Source organism: Pelophylax lessonae (genome assembly GCF_965119305.1).
Source record: "Pelophylax lessonae genome assembly, chromosome: 11".
NCBI classification, from domain to species: Eukaryota; Metazoa; Chordata; class Amphibia; order Anura; family Ranidae; genus Pelophylax; species Pelophylax lessonae.
Window position 1 is genome coordinate 75,536,902 of NC_138778.1, and position 20,167 is coordinate 75,557,068.

Here is a 20,167-nt window from a genome sequence, read left to right on the forward strand (position 1 = left end):
TATGTTGGAATACTGCCATGCGGCCCAGTTTCTGAAGGACGAGGATCATTCAGTATATCACAGTACATGTTGGCATTCATGGTTCCCTCAATGAACTGTAGCTCCCCAGTGCGGCAGCACTTATTCAGCCCCAGACCATGACACTCCCACCACTATGCTTGACTGTAGGCAAGACACACTTGCCTTTGTACTCCTCACCTGTTTGCCACCACACACACTTGAAATAAGGTTTATCTTGGTCTCATCAGACCACAGGACATGGTTCCAGTAATCCATGTCCTTAGTATGCTTGTTTTCAGTAAACTGGTTGCAGGCTTTCTTGTGCATCATCTTTAGAAGAGGCTTCTTTCTGGGACGACAGCCATGCAGAATAATTTGATGCAGTTTGCAGCGTATGGTCTGAGCACTGACAGGCTGACACCCCCCACCCCTTCAATCTCTGCAGCAATGCTGGCAGCACTCATACGTCTATTTCCCAAAGACACCCTCTGGATATGACGCTGAGCATGTGCACTCAACTTCTTTGCCCGTCCATGGCGAGGCCTGTTCTGAGTGGGACCTGTCCTGTTAAACCCCTGTATGGTCTTGGCTACCATGCTGCAGCTCAGTTTCAGGTTCTTGGCAATCTTCTTATAGCCTAGGCCAGAGGTGCCATGTTGAACTTCCAGTGACCAGTATGAGAGATTGAGAGCGAGAGCGATAACACCAAATTTAACAAACGTGCTCCCCATTCACAGCTGAGACCTTGTAACACTAACGAGTCACATGACACCGAGGGAGTAAAAATGGCTAATTGGGCCCAATTTGGACATTTTCACTTAGGGGTGTACTCACTTTTGTTGCCAGCGGTTTAGACATTAATGGCTGTGTGTTGAGTTATTTTGAGGGGAAAGCAATTTTACACTTATACAAGCTGTACACTCATTACTTTACATTGTAGCAAAGTGTAATTTCTTCAGTGTTGTCACATGAAAAGATATAATAAAATATTTACAAAAATGTGAATGGTGTACTCACTTTTGTGAGATACTGTTTTTTGAAGCCATTAAATCAATGGGTTTAGTTCCCTCCTGATGATATACTGCTGTTCAGGGGCTCTGGGCTTTAGCAAAAGGGCAGCCTCCAGCAAGAAGAAACAGGAGCAATGCTGGAGACAATTTACAACACTAGTTTTGGTAGCATAATTATTATTGTGAAATGTATGTCCTTTTGCTAAAGAACATTCATTTTTATCAAGTTGTTATGTGTAAATTTCTGCTTTAAAGTGGATGTAAACCTGATTCATGAAATTGGACCTAAGCACATATATCTGTAGTGTTTATCTCTCTCCAAAGCCCTAAGTCTTGTGTCTTTCTGCTGCTCCGTTCTTCTGTTATCAGCATGATAACTTCTGACAAGTTCTCTGACAACCAAAATAAAACCAGCCTGAAATGTGTGTCGAGGCGGTTGCTATAACTAGTTTAGCAGAGAGCTGGTCTATTCACAGCACAGCTCTGCACATTCCTTCCTTCCTTTTCCTATGAGGAGTGGGGGTGTGTGCCTTTCTTCCAATCAGCTTACACACAGTGTATGCCAAGAACCCACACAGCAAATTTATACTGTTATACAAGCTGTACACTCACTACTTTACATTGTAGCAAAGTGTAATTTCTTCAGTGTTGTCACATGAAAATATATAATAAAATATTTACAAAAATGTGAAGGGTGTACTCACTTTTGTGAAATACTGTATGTTTGTCTCACATTTTAGTTGCTGCTATCTTTTTGGGTGTAAGAACAAATATAAATTTTTTCGCCTGTTGCAATTCTCTGTGGAATGTACACTGAACTGTGCATAAGTAGAAATAACGCCACCCTGCGTTGGGCAGGACCCAGAAGAACCCAGGGGGAAGATTCCGGTACCAGACGGGACCTCACAGGCACTGAATCATTGAAACTTATGTAAGTAATTGTGCCTTTAGCAGCACTTTAAGTTTTCAAGGTGTTTTCATTTTTCCTTTCAGCCACAGTGAAATAAGGAAAAGACCTTTAAAGCTAAGGGTCACTGAAGTCATAAATTACACAGGGCTAGAAACTCTACATGTGAAAGCACGGATTGGTCCAGCACCATCAAATAGAGGGAGTTATGTTCTCCTTCATAACTGGAAGATTAGTGTTAGTAGCTGAAGAAAAACACCCCAAACAGAGCTGCGGGGTGCAAAGAAAGCATTAGTATATGCTATTGGGTAGGGGTGGAGTTAAAGCATACATACTCTACATTGCTGTAAAGATTTGCTTTAAGAGCCATGAGGAAAATGGTAAATGCATGTACTGTCACTTGGCATGCAGTAGATGACATTCAGATTCACTACGTAATGTGACATAGGATTTATATACATAGGCTTCAGAGTGAATGAGGTAGGTTTTCATGGGATTTTGAGTGTTTTTGTATTTCTTTGGCTTCTGAGTTGCTCATGGTTAATTTCTAAGTCATGCATGAGTTGCTTTGTGCTCCTTTTTTTGCTTTGATAGCTATACACTCCTTTGCATCTGAACTGTTTTTCTTTCTGACACAAGTCAATGCGGACATAACAGCATGAAATAAACATTGAAGCAGGAAGATGCAAGACAAAGCAAGTCAGAATTTCAGGAAAACATACTACTTTGGACTCATTTCTGAGAATAATGGTCATGTACACACAGCTCTCGTGTCAAAATGTGCATAAATCCACAAAACAAGACCCAGCACCAGGGATGAGTTCAGATGTGCAACAACAGAAGAAGGGAGTACCAACCTCGTGTATTATCACTAAAAAGGTTTATTTAAAATCCCAAAAAAGCAACATACATTGTACTCACAAACATATGATCGTTGCACTCATGCAAAGACGTCCTCCCTCGAAACGCATCAGCAGGAACCAATCGTCTCCAAGACAGCCAGGATACTCCTACGCTGGGTGACTTGATTGTATCCACATATACCTGGCTGACACATTTCGAGGGAGGACGTCTTTGCATGTGTACAACTATCATATGTTTGTGAGTACGATGTATGTTAGTTTTTTTGGATTTCAACGCCCTTCTCTTGTTGTTTTTCAGTGTATTTGGATACCCTTGGTCCTGAGGGGGCGGCAAGATCTTAGGTGGTGTCAACAAAGACCACATAAGACCACTCACCTACTTGCATACCACTCGAGCGCAGTAGAAAAACAGTCTTTTGAGTTCAGATGGGTTTGTTCATGAATTCACATGGTCTGAACCCAAATGGGCTACCCCGCCAGGAAGCAGTCACTGCAGATAGCCAATCATAAATGTGGCTCAGGCTTTCCTTGCACCACAGCCACATGTATACATGCCCCTTATAAAAATGCGTCTTCTTACGATTGGCTGTCAGCAGTGACAGCTTCCAGGTGCGATAGCTCATGCGGGTTCGAACTCTGATCCCAACATGCCTGAGCTTATCCCTAATGAAGACCAACAAGAAGCCAGAAGAGCATGTCTAGCGAGCAGGGCAAGCTAAATACTCACAGATATAAGTACTGAGGAGACGTCGGCTAAATTCCGTGCTGTAGCTGCTGGCAGTGGAGCTGCTCTCTGAAAAACATACAGCAGACAGGTTATATAATGGCAATATTTTTTTGGCTCCTAATTGTGTGAGCAATATCTTCAAAATGACAGTGTTGTTCTGTTTCAAAATCACAGAACTGAAGTTCACTATATACTGCATTCATCCGCAAGGTTCTTTATTTGAATTAAAAAGTTAACAGATTCATACGTTTGCACTTATTCACGGCATAGGTACAAATGTATAGAATTACTATATATAATATCCTGCCAATGTTTGTCTTGATAACCAACTTATGCAACAAGAAAGGAAGAACAATAGTTATGTGCACCAAACTGATGGGTGAGAATAACAGTCACCTTAGACACACATGGATGCTTGTGCAGGCCTGTTGTATATTATCCCCTTATAAAGATGATGTACAGCATATGAGAGGGTAAGAAAACTGGGTTCATTGTGGGAAGCAGGCATTACAAAATCTATGAATGGAGAAGAGGGGCAGACAGGGTGGGCATAGTCAACACTTGACAAATACCTGTGACATGTGCAGCCGTTGATATTAAGAGTGTCCTGTGTGCTGGTGGCTCCTGTGTTGGGTTGAAATCTGAAGCCCTCTGTCCTTCAATAGTGATCTTCCAGTGCTGTGGGGATATCCAGGGGGAAAGGGGCAGAAGACTTCAGATGTCACCTGAACACAGCAGCCACCAGCCCACGAGGCACTCTTCATTGATCGTAAGTAATACCCCAATGCCTTATTTTTATTCCACTCAACTTCAGCTTCAGAAGTTTTTCTTATGTTTTAGATATACCCCAACCCCCCCCCCCCTTTATTTTCTTTATAAAAATGATCAATGGTAATCGCATAAGAAGGGTGAAAAGCTTTGTGTTTTTGTACATTGATATAATTACCTAGTGTGCCTCCAGATCTTACACTTGTTTGTCTTATCAAAAGTATTAAAAGAGAAGTATGGGGTTTGGGTTTTTTTCAGATTCATACTTACCTAGCTCGATGCAGCATCGATTCGATGCTGCACCTGTCTCCTGCCGGCTCTAACATTGAGAACCGAGCGATCAAACACCACAGATTGCTCAGTTCTCAGAGCTCCCTGAGCAGGGAGCCAGTGACTGACAGTCAGCAGCTCTCTGCTCTTCCCCCTCCTCCCACCCTCGCCCACTGAAGCGCTGAGCTGTGGAGGGGCGGGGAGCGGCCAGCTCTGGCTCTCAGTGGCTCGCTGAGAGGCTGGGCCGAGTGCTGGTCCAGGCATGTGGGCGGATCCCGAATGGCTTGGTGGCATCAGCCGACAGCGGGCTTCAGCCCGCTCTCTGCTGAAAATGGGTCACTCCTGTGATCCAGAAAAAAGCTTTGGCTGTACTTCTATTCTTAAATAATGAGAGATAAAAATATGCAAGGAGTGCCACTGCCTAGCTGGTCTAAAAAAAATAGAATTTATCTTTTTGGCATAGGGCCTATTCACACTCTGTGCGGTGACCCGCATTTTTCTGCACTGGATAAATGTAGGTCACCGTGAGGACATATAGAAAACAACTGTTTTCTATGCGCCCTATTCACACCACAATACCGTTATTTTCAAGTCTGCATTTTACTGCACATAAAGGCATTGCAATTAACTGGACCACAGCACTAAGCTGCTGTGCAGTGACATAAATGAAGTGTCACTGTGTGACACTTCAAAGTTGAAAAAAAAAACATGCAGTGCGATGCGCTGAAACACACATTGCACTGCCCCCTGCCAATGGCACTGCTGCACTATCCTGCATGGTAGGACTCCCTAAAGTAAGGCTTGTATGAACATAGCCTTACTTTAGGGAGACCATTTCACCAAACCATTCATTTCAAGAACAATCTTCCCATAAGTTTGTATGCTCATTTATTGTAAATTTATGCATGTTAATCACCTGTAAAATCCTCCCTTGTGTAGACATCTAAAATCCCCGTGACTTTGGCTGGGTGCCGCCATCTTGGATGAGACGTCAAGAGCCCCAGAAGACATAAAGCTGTCACTCTGATGTAGCTCCCCCGGCAGTTACAACAAAAGATAGGGTGAAGGGTGGAGCTGGGCCAGCAGAAAGAGTAATTAGACACTCCCTAGCTGTGCTAGGAAATTGACTCTTACCAGAGTAGTCAGATTTTCTACCAAGTTCAAAGGAGCATTGCAGTAGAATAAAAAAAAATGGTATCGCAGTTAAAATACTTGATTATTCTGTGTTTTACGTGGTAACAGGATGTCTTTAAAGGACACTTGTGCTAAGAAATTACATGGCTGCCATTACCATTCTCCCTTTTTTTTTGGGGATAATGCAATTTGCCTGGCTATTATGCTGACCCAAAGGCCTCAATTTCTCGGTCACTGACTCAAAATAAGTATAAAGATCCAAAGTTCCAACTTTCTTCAGGTTACACTAGCTGCATGCTTGTTTTAGCTGAAAAAGTACTATAGCTATAGCAGACAATGGAACATTTAGAAGGAGGACAGCAATGGCAATATTGCCACATTTACAAAATGAGGTAGGGATAGACCTTGCCTTAAGTGCAAGGCCTTTTTTTTCCCCTCAGAGAATAGGTGCAGCAACTCAACCACACCCCAAACTTTCCCCCAGACAGGGGGGGGAAGGACGGAGAGCCACAGAAAATGGTGGGTGGGGCCAAATTGCACTAAGAGAGGGAGGGTTTTAAAAGATGTATTAAATACCAGGAATGCACTTTGTACAGGGTTTAATCAGGGCTCAAAAATCTCAAGTACGGAGCTACTAGCCAGGCCCGAAGAGTTACTGACCACCAGTTTCCCCACCTAACCCCTACCCTGCCCCGCCCCTAAGCACGTCTTCTAAATTGGCTGAGAAAGAGAGCAGGTGGCAGAGAGAGAGAGAGGGGGGTTGAGAGAGAGCGAGGGGGGCTGAGAGAGAGAGGGGGGCTGAGAGAGAAAGAGGGGGCTGAGAGAGAAAGAGGGGGCTGAGAAAGAAAGAGGGGGCTGAGAGAGAAAGAGGTGGCTGAGAGAGAGAGGGGGGGGGGCTGAAAGAGAGGGTATGGTTGAGAGAGAGGGGTAGCTGAGAGAGATAGGGGACTGAGAGAAAGGGGGGTGAGAGGGGGGGGCTGACAGAGAGGGGGAGTATGGCGGTGGGTAGTATGTGCAGAAGAGTCGTTCAGAGTGTATGGCAGTGAATGGTATGGGCAGGAGAGGGGTACGGAGTGTACGGCGTTGGGTGGTATGTGCAGGATTGGGGTATGGCGTGTAAGGTGGGTGGTATGTGAAGGAAAACCTACAAGTCCCAGCATGTCCAGAACTCAGCCCACCCCTTTCCCCATACTGGCTCCTGTTAGCTTCCCACACATGGGATATCCCAGAGAAGTCTCAGTCTCCCCCATTGTGTAGAAGTCCCCCAGCCCTGTGTCCTAGACTGTAGAATGCTCTCACTGTTTTTAACCTCCTTTACCACTCATGTGAAATGGTCCAAGCAGTAATAAATTTCCCATTATAGATATCCACTAGTTATGCCAAGTCTCTTACTAAGAATTTTAACCATTGCCAGGAAAAAACTGAAATTATTCTTATTCTGTAAAGGTATTTTGGGAAACTTAGGGAAGGCCTACAGGAATATAAAAGTGAACAATGAGTATATAATGGAAATTACACTTAGGCTGGCTATAGATGGACCGAAATTTGGCTGGTTCACCAGGGACCAGCCAGTTTTCAATCCATGTATGGCCATTCCGGTTCAACAGAAGTTGATCTACCGAAATTTTTTTTTTTTTCGATCAGTGGCTACATCAGAAAACAGCAAGAAGTCCTGCTGTTAGAATATAAAGCACATTGGGGAGGATTCAAAAAAAATCTTACTACATACGTTTTACATGGCCAGTATATCTGCTGTCTTCAGCTTTCTATAATCTTTAGAAAGTGCACATCGTGTTAGAGAATATTTCTTCCTGTTCAGCACTGGGTGTGGGTTCTTGGCATACACTGTGTGTAACTGATTGGAAGAAAGGCACACACCCCCACTCCGCATAGGCAAAGGAAGGAAGGAATGTGCAGAGCTGTGCTGTGAATAGACCAGCTCTCTGCTAAATTAGTTATAGCACCCGCCGCGACACACATTTCAGGCTGGTTTTATTTCGGTTGTCAGAGAACTTGTCAGAAGTTATCATGCTGATAACAGAAGAACGGAGCAGCAGAAAGACACAAGACTTAGGGCTTTGGAGAGAGATAAACACTACAGATATATGTGCTTAGGTCCAATTTCATGAATCAGGTTTACATCCACTTTAAAGCAGAAATTTACACATAACAACTTGATAAAAATGAATGTTCTTTAGCAAAAGGACATACATTTCACAATAATAATTATGCTACCAAAACTAGTGTATGTTGTAAATTGTCTCCAGCATTGCTCCTGTTTCTTTTTACTGGAGGCTGCCCTTTTGCTAAAGCCCAGAGCCCCTGAACAGCAGTATATCATCAGGAGGGAACTAAACCCATCAATTTAATGGCTTCAAAAAACAGTATCTCACAAAAGTGAGTACACCCCTCACATTTTGTAAATATTTTATTATATCTTTTCATGTGACAACACTGAAGAAATTACACTTTGCTACAATGTAAAGTAGTGAGTGTACAGCTTGTATAAGTGTAAAATTGCTTTCCCCTCAAATGTCTAAACCTCTGGCAACAAAAGTGAGTACAACCCTAAGAGAAAATGTCCAAATTGGGCCCAATTATACATTTTCCTTCCCCGGTGTCATGTGACTCGTTAGAGTTACAAGGTCTCAGGTGTAAATGGGGAGCAGATGTGTTAAATTTGGTGTTATAACTCTCATGCTTTCATACTGGTCACTGGAAGTTCAACATGGCACCTCATGGCAAAAAACTCTCTGAGGATATGAAAAAAAAAAGAACTGTTGCTCTACATAAAGATGGCCTAGGCCAAGGGTGTCAAACTCCATTTTATCGTGGGCCATATCAGCATTATGGTTGCCCTCAAAGGGCCGGTTATATTTGTAGGATTAGATGTCCAGAGCACCTCATATCCTGGGGGGGCAAAGAGGAGCCTTTCTACAGCTGCACAGAGGAGTGCAGGATCTGGCAAAGGAGTTCTGTCCTCTCTGCTGTCGACTACAGAGACAAGGTGGGGGCAGAGACAAGTGGGGTGCTGCAGCTGCAGGAGAGGTGCGAGGGCCACATGAAATGGCCTGGAGGGCCGCATTCGGCCCGCGGGCCTTGTGTTTGACACCTGTGGCCTAGGCTATAGGAGGATTGCCAAGACCCTAAAACTGAGCTGCAGCACAGTGGCCAAGACCATACAGCTGTATGCTGTTTAACAGGACAGGTTCCACTCAGAACAGGCCTTCCCATGGTCGACCAAAGAAGTTGAGTGCATATGCTCAGCATCATATCCAGAGGTTGTCTTGGGAAATAGACATATGGGTGCTGCAAGCATGGCTGCAGAGGTTGAAGGGGTGGGGGGTCAGCCTGTCAGTGCTTTAGATCATATGCCACACGCTGCATCAAATTGGTCTTCATGGCTGTTGTTCCAGAAGGAAGCCTCTTCTAAAGATGATGCACAAGAAAGCCCACAAACAGTTTGCTGAAGACAATGGATTACTAGAACCATGCCCTGTGGTCTGATGAGACCAAGATAAACTTATTTGGTTCAGATGGTGTCAAGCGTGTGTGGCGGCAACCAGGTGAGGAGTACAAAGACAAGTGTGTCTTGCCTACAGTCAAACATGGTGGTGGGAGTATCATGATCTGGGGCTGCATGAGTGTTGTCAGGACTGGGGAGCTACAGTTCATTGAGGGAACCATGAATGCCAACATGTACTGTGACATACTGAAGCCGAGTATGATCCCCTCCCTTCGGAGATTGGGCCGCAGGGCAGTATTCCAACATAACGACCCCAAACACACCTCCAAGACGACCACTGCCTTGCTAAAGAAGCTGAGGGTAAAGGTGATGGACTGGCCAAGCATGTCTCCAGACCTAAACCCTATTGAGCATCTGTGGGGCATCCTCAAACGGAAAGTGGCGAAGCGCAAGGTTTCTAACATCCACCAGCTCCGTGATGTCGTCATGGAGGAAGAGGACTCCAGTGGCAACCTGTGAAGCTCTGGTGATTTCCATGGCCAAGAGGATTAAGGCAGTGCCGGTAAATAGTGGTGGACACACAAAATATTGACACTTTGGGCCCAATTTGGACATTTTCACTTACTTTTGTTGCCAGCGGTTTAGACATTAAAGGCTGTTTATTGAGTTATTTTGAGGGGACAGCAAATTTATACTGTTATACAAGCTGTACACTCACTACTTTACATTGTAGCAAAGTGTCATTTCTTCCGTGTTGTCACATGAAAAGAAATAGTAAAATATTTACAAAAATTTGAGGGGTGTACTCATTTTTGTGAGATACGGTAGCTATGCCTGCAAAAGGGGCCAGCCTGAAGTTATCTAGCGGGACATCATTTTCTTCCACTTCTTCCACTTTAACCACTTTACCACTGGAGGATTTTCCTGCTTTAGGTCCAGGCAACTTTTTGCAACTTGGCACTGCGCGACTTTGACAATTGAGCGGCCATGCAACCCTGTACCCAAACGAAATTTAGGTCCTTTTTTTCCCACAAACAGAGCTTTCCTTTGGTGGTATTTGATCACCTCTGCGCTTTTCATTTTTTGCGATATTAATAAAAAAAGAGCGAAAATTTTGCGAAAAAATTGACATATATAAAATTTTTGTCATATATTTAGGCCAAAATGTATTTAGCTACATGTCTTTGACAAAAAAATCCTCAATGAGCGTATTTTTAACCGCTTTAAGACCGGAAGATTTTACCCCATTCCTGACCAGGCTATATTTAGCGATTCAGCACTGCGTTAATTTAACGGACAATTGCGCGGTCATGCGACGCTGTACCCAAATTAAATTTATGTCCTTTTTTTCCCCACAAATAGAGCTTTCTTTTGGTGGTATTTGATCACCTGTGCGATTTTTAATTTTTGAAAAAAAAAGAGTGACACTTTTGAAAAAAAAAAAACACAATATTTTTTACATTCTGATATATAACATTCCCAAAAAAATTAAAAAATCTAAATTTTTTAACATTTTAGGCCAATTTGTTTTCTGCTACATATTTTTGGTAAAAAAAAAAATCAGAATAAGCGTATTTTGATTGGTTTGCGCAAAGGTTATCGCGTTTACTAACTACGGGAAAGATTTGTAATTTTTATTGTTTATTTTTTACTAGCAATGGCGGCGATCTGCGTTTTTTTTTCGGGACTGCGACATTGCGGTGGACAGATCGGACCCCTAACTGACATTTTTGACACTTTTGGGGGTACCAGTGACATTACTACAGTAATCAGTGCTTTAAATATGCACTTATTGTTTATTTTTTTACTAGCAATGGCGGCGATCTGCGTTTTTTTTTTTCGGGACTGCGACATTGCGGTGGACAGATCGGACCCCTAACTGACATTTTTGACACTTTTGGGGGTACCAGTGACATTACTACAGTAATCAGTGCTTTAAATATGCACTGTTACTGTAATAATGACACTGGCAGGGAAGGGGTTAACACTGTGGGTGATCAAGGGGTTAAATGTATGCCTCATGCTTACTGACGTGTGTGGGGGGAGGGGATTGTGTGACACAGACACAGATCGCAGGTTCAGCTATGCTGAGTCCTGTAATCTGTGACTGTCTGTTACATAGGAGATCCGCCCGCTTTGTTTACACAAGTGGGCGGATTTCCACACTCGATCTCAGACGATCGGGGAAGAGCGGCGGTGATCACCCCCTCTCCTCCCCTGGCCCGACTCCCTCTGTGTCTGAATACAGCGAGAGCGCGCCGCCGAGAGGGGGCGTTGTCCAGCAACGTAGGTCTACGTCGGAGGACGATAACGAGCCACTTTGCCGCAGTACGCTCAATGTGAGCGGTCAGCAAGTGGTTAAAGTGTTGCTAAACCCAGGGCCCGGCATTCACTATATCTGGTGTCCAACCGTACACAGAACAAGGAAATTCAATTATTTTAGTAAATATAAACTGCCAAATACCTTTTCTCATCAGCAGTATATAGCAGTCTTGTGATTTCTATCAATTCCTGGTGAAGCTTGTAATAGAGGTTTTCATACTGCACTGATCTGTCCTATGATGCTGCAGGGCTCCTGACCCTCTGTCTGGACAGTGCTAATTGGCCCTGTGCTGATCACATGCACTCTCCCAAGAAAAAAAAATCTCTCTAGCAATACACACCAAACTGAGAATGTGCAGCCTGACTCTTAATGCTTTATCTTATCCGAACATGTTTTCAAGAAGATCAAGCAGCCTTTTTACACAATGCGGAGAATTAACCTTTTAGGTTACACATTGAGTATAACAAGCATGCTTTACTGCATATACACACCGATTTTACTGTTGTGGGTTTAGTAACACTTTAAGTAAATATAGACGGAGAGATAATAGGAGGATACAAAACCAGGGCAGAGTGCACAAGCCTTTGTTTAATAAGTGTAGAAGGTAAAGAATGGGCATTGCAAACAACCTTACCGCACAAAAGCCTCAATGGCATAATGAAGAAACCTATAACATAACATACAAGTACTCCTCAAAAGAATTACCGGATACATATAGAATGTGTTTATTTTATACACATTATGATAAGTGTCAAAAGGTTGTCTGGCATTTATTATCCCTATCTATAAACATGCCAAGTATAAAAAGAAAAGAATTTATAGAGCATATGTCCTATCTAGTGTAAGAGCGTCACCAATATTTGTCAAAGCTGTTTCTATGACAACTACACTGACGTCTTTTATCAAACCGCTTTCAAAGTTCTATTCTTAGTAGATTTGAGGACACACCTCAAAATGTTGTTTCTCACCTCCAGTGAAATAAAAGTAAAAAAAATAAACAAATGGTGGAAAGCTGGCAAGTAGCAGATTTCTCTTTAATCCCTATAAATCCAGACAAATGCTGCAATAACAAAGAGTTATAAATAGAAGTGTTATACTACGTGCACCATTGCCCTCTAGTGTCTATAATGTGCATTTACAGTGGCAGGTCCAGCCTTAGTCAGAAAGGGAAAAAAAAATAAAAACTGCTATAAGGATGTCTACTTCCTAAAATAGGAAGGAAATTTTCATTGTTTTCTTATCACATTACATTATTTACCTCCTCCCCAACTTACAAAACTGGATACTAAACATTTTTTTAGATGCTTAATTACCTTTTTTTGCGGGACCCAGGCTCATTTTTGGCTTTTATGAGATAGATGCCCCACCCAAAGCCTCCTGGGGGATATTGATGTCACACATCTCAGGAGGCTTTGGGGCAAGCTCTATGGTATTGTGCATGCGCTGTGTGATCACAACTGCACTTCTTCAAAACTTCATAGACCCAAAAACTTAAAAGAAAAAAATGATTTAAAGTTTTGTCGGAAAAAGAAAAGAGAAAAAAAAAAAAAAAACCTCATATACACTGTTTAGAACTACAGTGTGTTAACCACTTTACCACCGGAGGATTTTGCTGTCTTACGTCTGGGCCACTTTTTGCGATTCGGCACTGTGCGACTTTAACTGACAATTGCGCGGTCGTGCGATGCCGTACCCAAACGCAATTTTTACTTTTTGCGCAATAAACAAAAAAAGAGCGTAGATTTTGAAAAAATAACAATATTTTTCACATTTTTTTATATGAAATTCCCCCCCCCCCAAAAAAAAATGTAAAAATCAAAATTTTTTTACATTTTTGGCCAATTTGTTTTCTGCTACATATGTTTGGTAAAAAAAAAATCACAATAAGCGTATTTTGATTGGTTTGCGCAAAAGTTATTTCGTTTACCAACTAAGGGAAAGATTTTTTGGCGGCGATCTGCGATTTTTTTTGCGGGACTGCGACATTGCGGCGGACAGATCGGACCCTTGACTGACATTTTTGACACTTTTGGGGGTACCAGTGACATTACTGCAGTAATCAGTGCTATAAATATGCACTGCTACTGTAAAAATGACACTAGCAGGGAAGGGTTTAACTTTATTGGAGAGGGAGGGGTTAATGTATGCCTGGTGCTTACTAACGTGTGTGGGGGGGAGGTGACTGAGTGACACAGGGACAGATCGCATGTTCAGCTATGCTGAACCCTGCAATCTGTCTCTGTTTGCCACTTAGGAGATCCGCCCGCTTCGTTTACACATGCGGGCGGATCTCCAGACTCGATTCCCCGACGATCGGGGAAGAGCAGCGTTGATCGCCGCTGCTCCTCCCCTGGCCCGACTCCCGCTGTGACTGAACACAGCGGGAGCGAGCCTCCAGCGCGAGCGCTGCCCAGAACGGGAGGAGTCCAGCGACGTAGGTCTATGTCGCTGGACGTAATCGAGCCACTTTGCCGCAGTACAGTCCCAGTGACTGGTCGGCAAGTGGTTAAACATGAAGCCTCATTATGTCTAATGGGTCATACACACTAAGATTTTCTGAATACTTTTTCCTTCAGATTTACCAAAACCATATAATATGAGGTCAAACCTAAACACTTTCAATTTGTATGCAATCTAGCAGGCCCTTGCACTACATAGAAAAGTAAATCTGAAGGAAATCTAACCACAAAAGTTGGATAGTGTGTATCCAGCTTAAGGGTAATAAATGTAGTACAAATCTATGGACTGTGAGAAGCGGACCCAGTGGAGGATGTTCTCACGATCTACATCCTACAGTCATGGTCAAAGTTTTGAGAATGACACAAATATTGATTTTCACAAAGTCTGCTGCTTCAGTGTTTTTAGATCTTTTTGTCAGACGTTACTATTGTACACTGTATAATTACAAGCATTTCCTCAGTGTCAATGGATTTATTGACAATTACATTAGGTTTATGCAGTATATGCAGTCTTGACCTTTTTTTTTTTTTCAAGACCTCTGCAGTTTGCCCTGCCATGCTGTCGATCCACTTCTGGGCCACCTCCTGACTGATGGCAGCCTATTCTTGCATATTCTTATAAAAATGCTTGGAGTTTGTCAGAATTTGTGGGGTTTTTTTTTGTTCACCCGCCTCTTGAGGATTAATCACAAGTTCTCAAGGGGATAAGGATCTGGGGACTTTTCTGGACATAGACCAAAAATGACCATGTTTTGTTCCCCAAGCCATTTAGTTTTCACTTTTGCCTTATGGCAAGAGCCATCATGCTGGAAGAGGCCTTGTTAATCACTAAACTGTTCTTGGATGGCTGGGAGACGTTGCTCTCAGAGGAAGTTTTTGTACTATTCTTTATTCATGGCTGTGTTCTTAGGCAAAATTGTGAGTGAGCCCACTCCCTTGACTGAGAAGCAACCCCAACACATGAATGGTCTCAGGATGCTTTACTGTTGGTATGACCTAGGACTGATGGTAGCACTCACCTTTTCTTCTCCGCACAATTTTTTTTCAGATGCCCCAATTGGAACGGAGATTTAGCAGAGAAAACGACTTTACCCCAGTCTTCAGCAGTCCAATTCCTGTACCTTTACACCAGGCCATTTTCCAAAAGTCTTCCCCCTACAGTGCGTGCAGACGCACTCACACCTGCCTACTGCCATTCCTGAGCAAGCTTTGCACTGGTGGTGCCCCAATCCCGCAGCTGAATCAGGTGTAGGAGACGGTCCTGGTGCTTGCTGGACTTTCTTGGATGCTCTGAAGCCTTCTTCACAAATGCAGTGGAAATGTTTTATGGGATTAAGTTCATTTTCAAAGCAAAGAAGGACTTTGCAGTTAATTGGAATTCAACTGATCACTCTTCATTACATTCTGGAGTATATGCAAATTGCCATCATAAAAACTGAGGCAGCAGACTTTGTGAAAATTAATATTTGTGTCATTCTCAAAATTTTTGGCCATGGATGTATGTTACTGATGGTGGTGTGTGCTGATACAGGGCAATTACAAAGCCCGATCCCAATATGATATAACCATATAAATCAAAATATAATATGCAGCAATGGATTGAAGGAACCTTTAGGACACTAAGTCAGAGGAAATTCCTCTACTTAGTATCCCAGCAATTTTGATATACTTAAAAGTTTGTTTGGGCCAGGCTGGCCCAAACAAACTATGTCCCTCACTAACATGTGAGACAGCTGGATGTGCTGTATAAACTGTATGTAACTAAGGCTACATACAGCATACCGCACTGTGTTCCAGGTTCAAGCTGAATCTTCCTCTCTTATACCTGGAACAAATAGAGTCTATCTCAGTGTTCTCAACTCTGGTCCTCAGGGCACACTAAACAGGCCAGATTTTAACCACTTGCCGACCGCCGCACGACTATTTACGTCGGCAGTCAGCCCCTCACAGGCAGAGCGACGTAGGGCTACGTCGCTAGCCTGTAAGGGTTTTGGGAGCGAGCGCCGCCGGAGGCAGGCGGCTAGTGTAAACAAAGCCGCCTGTCAGTTCTCCCTGTGTAAGAATGATGATCAAACGGTTCTACTATGTAGGACCGTTGATCACTGTTCTTACACATCAAGCCACAGCCAATCACAGTTAGAAGCACGCCCCTAGGACACACTTAACCCCTCCCTCTCCAATACAGTTAACGTCTTCACTGCCAGTGTCATTTTTACAGTAACAGTGCATATATATAGCACTGATTACTGTAGTAATGTTACTGGTAACCCCAAAAGTGTCAAAAATGTCAGTCAAGGGTCCAATCTGTCCGCCCCAATGTCACAGTCCCGAAAAAAAAAAAAAAAAAAAATTGCAGATCGCCGCCATTACACGCTAAAAAAAAACAACAAAAATGACAAAAACCTTTCCCTTTGTTAGTAAACGCAATAACTTTTGCGCAAACCAATCAAAATACGCTTTTTGCGATTTTTTTTACCAAACATGGTAAAAAAAAATTGGCCTAAAATGTTAGATTTTTACATTTTTTTGGGAGGAATTTCATATAAAAAAAAATGTGAAAAATATTGTTATTTTTGCTAAATTGTTGCTATTTTTTTGTTTATAGCGCATGATCAAAAAATCGCACAGGTGATCAAATACCACCAAAAGAAAGCTCTGTTTGTGGGAAAAAAAGGACGCCAAATTCGTTTAGGTACAGCATCGCACGACCGCGCAATTGTCCGTTAAAGTCCTGCAGGGCCGAATCGCAAAATAGGCCCTGGTCAGGAAGGGGGTAAAATCTTCCAGGGGGTTAAGTGGTTAAGTATTACCTTGGGGAGATGAAGACTAGAATACTGCAATCACTGAGCAGCAAATTATATCACCTGGGATGTATTTCAGTTTTCTTGCAAACCTGGCCTGTTAGTGTGCCCTGAGGACCGGAGTTGAGAAACACTGGTCTATCTGATTGACGCTCAGGCAGAGAAAGGGATGAATTCTAGAGAGTAAGAGAGGCGGGCTGATGATGTCACAACCTCTAACTCTGCCAATAAGAGGAAGCTTTGTATTCATTGCTAGAATGCATTGCTTTCTGTGAATGGCTGAGCGCTGATCAGAAAGACCCCAATTTGTTCCGGGTATGAGAAAGGAAGGTCCTGGCTCACAATCGGAACACAGTGCGGTATGCTGTATGTATCCTCAGCTACACACAGTTTATACAGCACATCCAGTGGCCTCACATGTTGATGAGGGCCATATTTTGCTCAAACTAACTATGTAAAGTGTATCAAAAACTGGAGTTCAGCTTTAATATCAAGAGAGTGCAGCACTCTGATTTATAACACATGGTAGGAGTGCACTAAGCACGGATTTATTTATACAGTGTGCGTGACCGACCACGTGTGAGTAACCCCCCCCCCCCCCAGGAGAGCAGCGGCGGGGAGCGGCGCTCGAACCCCGACCCCCCCCCCCCCCAGAAGCGAGCGGCGAGCGGGTCGGTAACCCCCCCCCTCTCTTGTTGCGGGTGGCGAGCGGAACAGTAAACCCCCCCCCCCCTTTTTGCGGCGGGCGGCGAGTGGTGCGGACCCCCCCCCCCCAGACAGAGAGGGAGCAGAGGAGACTAGCGAGCAAAGGCTGACCGGGAAGTGACAGAGGGAGGCGGGTGCAGAGCGGAGACTGACCGTCTGAGGGAAAAAAAAAAAAAAAAACAGCCAGGAACTGCTAGAGTCAGACTTAAAGGGACATACACTAGGTAAGTAAGACTGGTGACTGAGATTGTACACTGACTGAGGGTGTAGTGTAGTACCTGAGTATCTGTGAGTATCTGTGAGTACCTGTGAGTATCTGTGAGTACCTGTGAGTATCTGTGAGTATCTGTGAGTACCTGAGTATCTGTGAGTACCTGAGTATCTGTGAGTACCTGTGAGTACCTGTGAGTATCTGTGAGTATCTGTGAGTACCTGTGAGTACCTGAGTATCTGTGAGTACCTGAGTATCTGTGAGTACCTGTGAGTATCTGTGAGTATCTGTGAGTACCTGTGAGTACCTGAGTATCTGTGAGTATCTGTGAGTACCTGAGTATCTGTGAGTATCTGTGAGTATCTGTGAGTACCTGAGTACCTGTGAGTATCTGTGAGTACCTGAGTATCTGTGAGTACCTGAGTATCTGTGAGTACCTGAGTATCTGTGAGTACCTGTTGCTACCTGAGTGTCTGGGAGTACCTATCACTACCTGAGTGTTTTGCGTCTGACCGGGCTGTGCGACTGAGCGTTGTGCGTCTGACCGGGCGGTGCGACTGAGCGTTGTGCATCTGACCGGGCGGTGCGACTGAGCGTTGTGCATCTGACCGGGCTGTGCGACTCAGCGTTGTGCGTCTGACCGGGCTGTGCGACTGAGCGTTGTGCGTCTGACCGGGCGGTGCGACTGAGTGTTTTGCGTCTGACCGGGCGGTGCGACTGAGTGTTGTGCGTCTGACCGGGCGGTGCGACTGAGTGTTGTGCGTCTGACCGGGCTGTGCGACTCAGTGTTGTGCGTCTGACCGGGCTGTGCGACTCAGTGTTGTGCGTCTGACCGGGCTGTGCGACTCAGTGTTGTGCGTCTGACCGGGCTGTGCGACTCAGTGTTGTGCGTCTGACCGGGCTGTGCGACTCTGTGTTTTGAGTCTGACCGGGCTGTGCGACTCAGTGTTGTGAGTCTGACCGGGCTGTGCGACTCAGTGTTGTGCGTCTGACCGGGCTGTGCGACTCAGTGTTGTGCGTCTGACCGGGCTGTGCGACTCAGTGTTGTGTGTCTGACCGGGCTGTGCGACTGTGTTGTGAGTCTGACCGGGCTGTGCGACTGAGTGTTGTGCGTCTGACCGGGCTGTGCGACTGAGTGTTGTGCGTCTGACTGGGCTGTGCGACTCGGTTTTGGTCAGTCTGACCGGGCTGTGCGACTCGGTGTTGTGCGTCTGACCGGGCTGTGCGACTCGGTGTTGTGCGTCTGACCGGGCTGTGCGACTCGGTGTTGTGCTTCTGACCGGGCTGTGCGACTGAGTGTTGTGCATCTGACCGGGCTGTGCGACTGAGTGTTGTGCGTCTGACCGGGCTGTGCGGCTGAGTGTTGTGCGTCTGACCGGGCTGTGCGACTTGGTGTTGTGCGTCTGACCGGGCTGTGCGACTCGGTGTTGTGCGTCTGACCGGGCTGTGCGACTCTGTGTTGTGCGTCTGACCGGGCTGTGCGACTCAGTGTTGTGCGTCTGACCGGGCTGTGCGACTCAGTGTTGTGCGTCTGACCGGGCTGTGCGACTGAGTGTTGTGCGTCTGACCGGGCTGTGCGACTCTGTGTTGTGCGTCTGACCGGGCTGTGCGACTCAGTGTTGTGCGTCTGACCGGGCTGTGCGACTCAGTGTTGTGCGTCTGACCGGGCTGTGCGACTCAGTGTTGTGCGTCTAACCGGGCTGTGCGACTCGGTGTTGTGCGTCTGACCGGGCTGTGCGACTCTGTGTTGTGCGTCTGACCGGGCTGTGCGACTCAGCGTTGTGCGTCTGACCGGGCTGTGAGATTGTGAGTGTTGGGTGACTGACCGGTGTCAAGTGAGTGTAGCGGAATACCAGAGGGTGAGAAGGTAGCGTTAGGAAGCCAGGAAATAGCCACATAGGATAGTCTTAAATCGCTGAATCCCCATTAGATTAGATTAGTAGGTACAATGCCCGGCGGGTGTGGAGATGCGACTCGGTGTACATCTTGTGATATGTATGCGTTCCTCGGTCATGCGATCGAGGGCGAATACAAATGCGCAAAATGTGAGAACGTTGCTTCCCTGGAAGCTCAGGTCCTGAATCTAGGGAAGCAGCTGGCAACACTGAGACGAATGTCCATACCGAAGGAGAGCCAGGATTGTACCAATCAGGTGCAGACAGGGGCCTGCACAGAGGTGGGCGAAGTATCGGAGGTGCAGGCATCAGAGCAGAGCAGAGGGGTGACAGTTAGGAGGGGTAGAAGGGGACAAGTCAAGGAGGCTGATCCTGGGCTGGAGCACCCCAATAGATACGCCCCGTTGTGTGATGTTGGGGAAACCAGTCAGGGACCAGCATTGCTGGAGCAGAGCGACGCCCCTAGCTGCCAGGGGACGAACTCCTCCAGTGAGGCCGGGAGAAAGGGAAAGGAAAGACAGGTGCTGGTGGTAGGGGACTCAATTATTAGAAGGACAGATAGTGTAATCTGTGACAAAGACCGTGTGCGCCGAACAGTCTGTTTGCCGGGCGCTCGGGTTCGGCACAT

The 20,167-nt window shown here is 45.1% G+C and overlaps 1 protein-coding gene across 8 annotated transcripts in view; it reads right to left on the minus strand.

Moving 5' to 3' along the window:
• Nucleotides 1–20,167, minus strand: part of EXOC7 (exocyst complex component 7) — an 89,245-nt gene that overhangs the window by 14,480 nt on the left and 54,598 nt on the right. For all 8 annotated transcript variants that reach the window (XM_082271854.1, XM_082271851.1, XM_082271849.1 and 5 more), the window contains one exon: nucleotides 3,508–3,573. In XM_082271854.1, coding sequence (XP_082127980.1) covers nucleotides 3,508–3,573 — 66 coding nt within the window. The remainder of the gene's footprint in view (nucleotides 1–3,507; nucleotides 3,574–20,167) is intronic.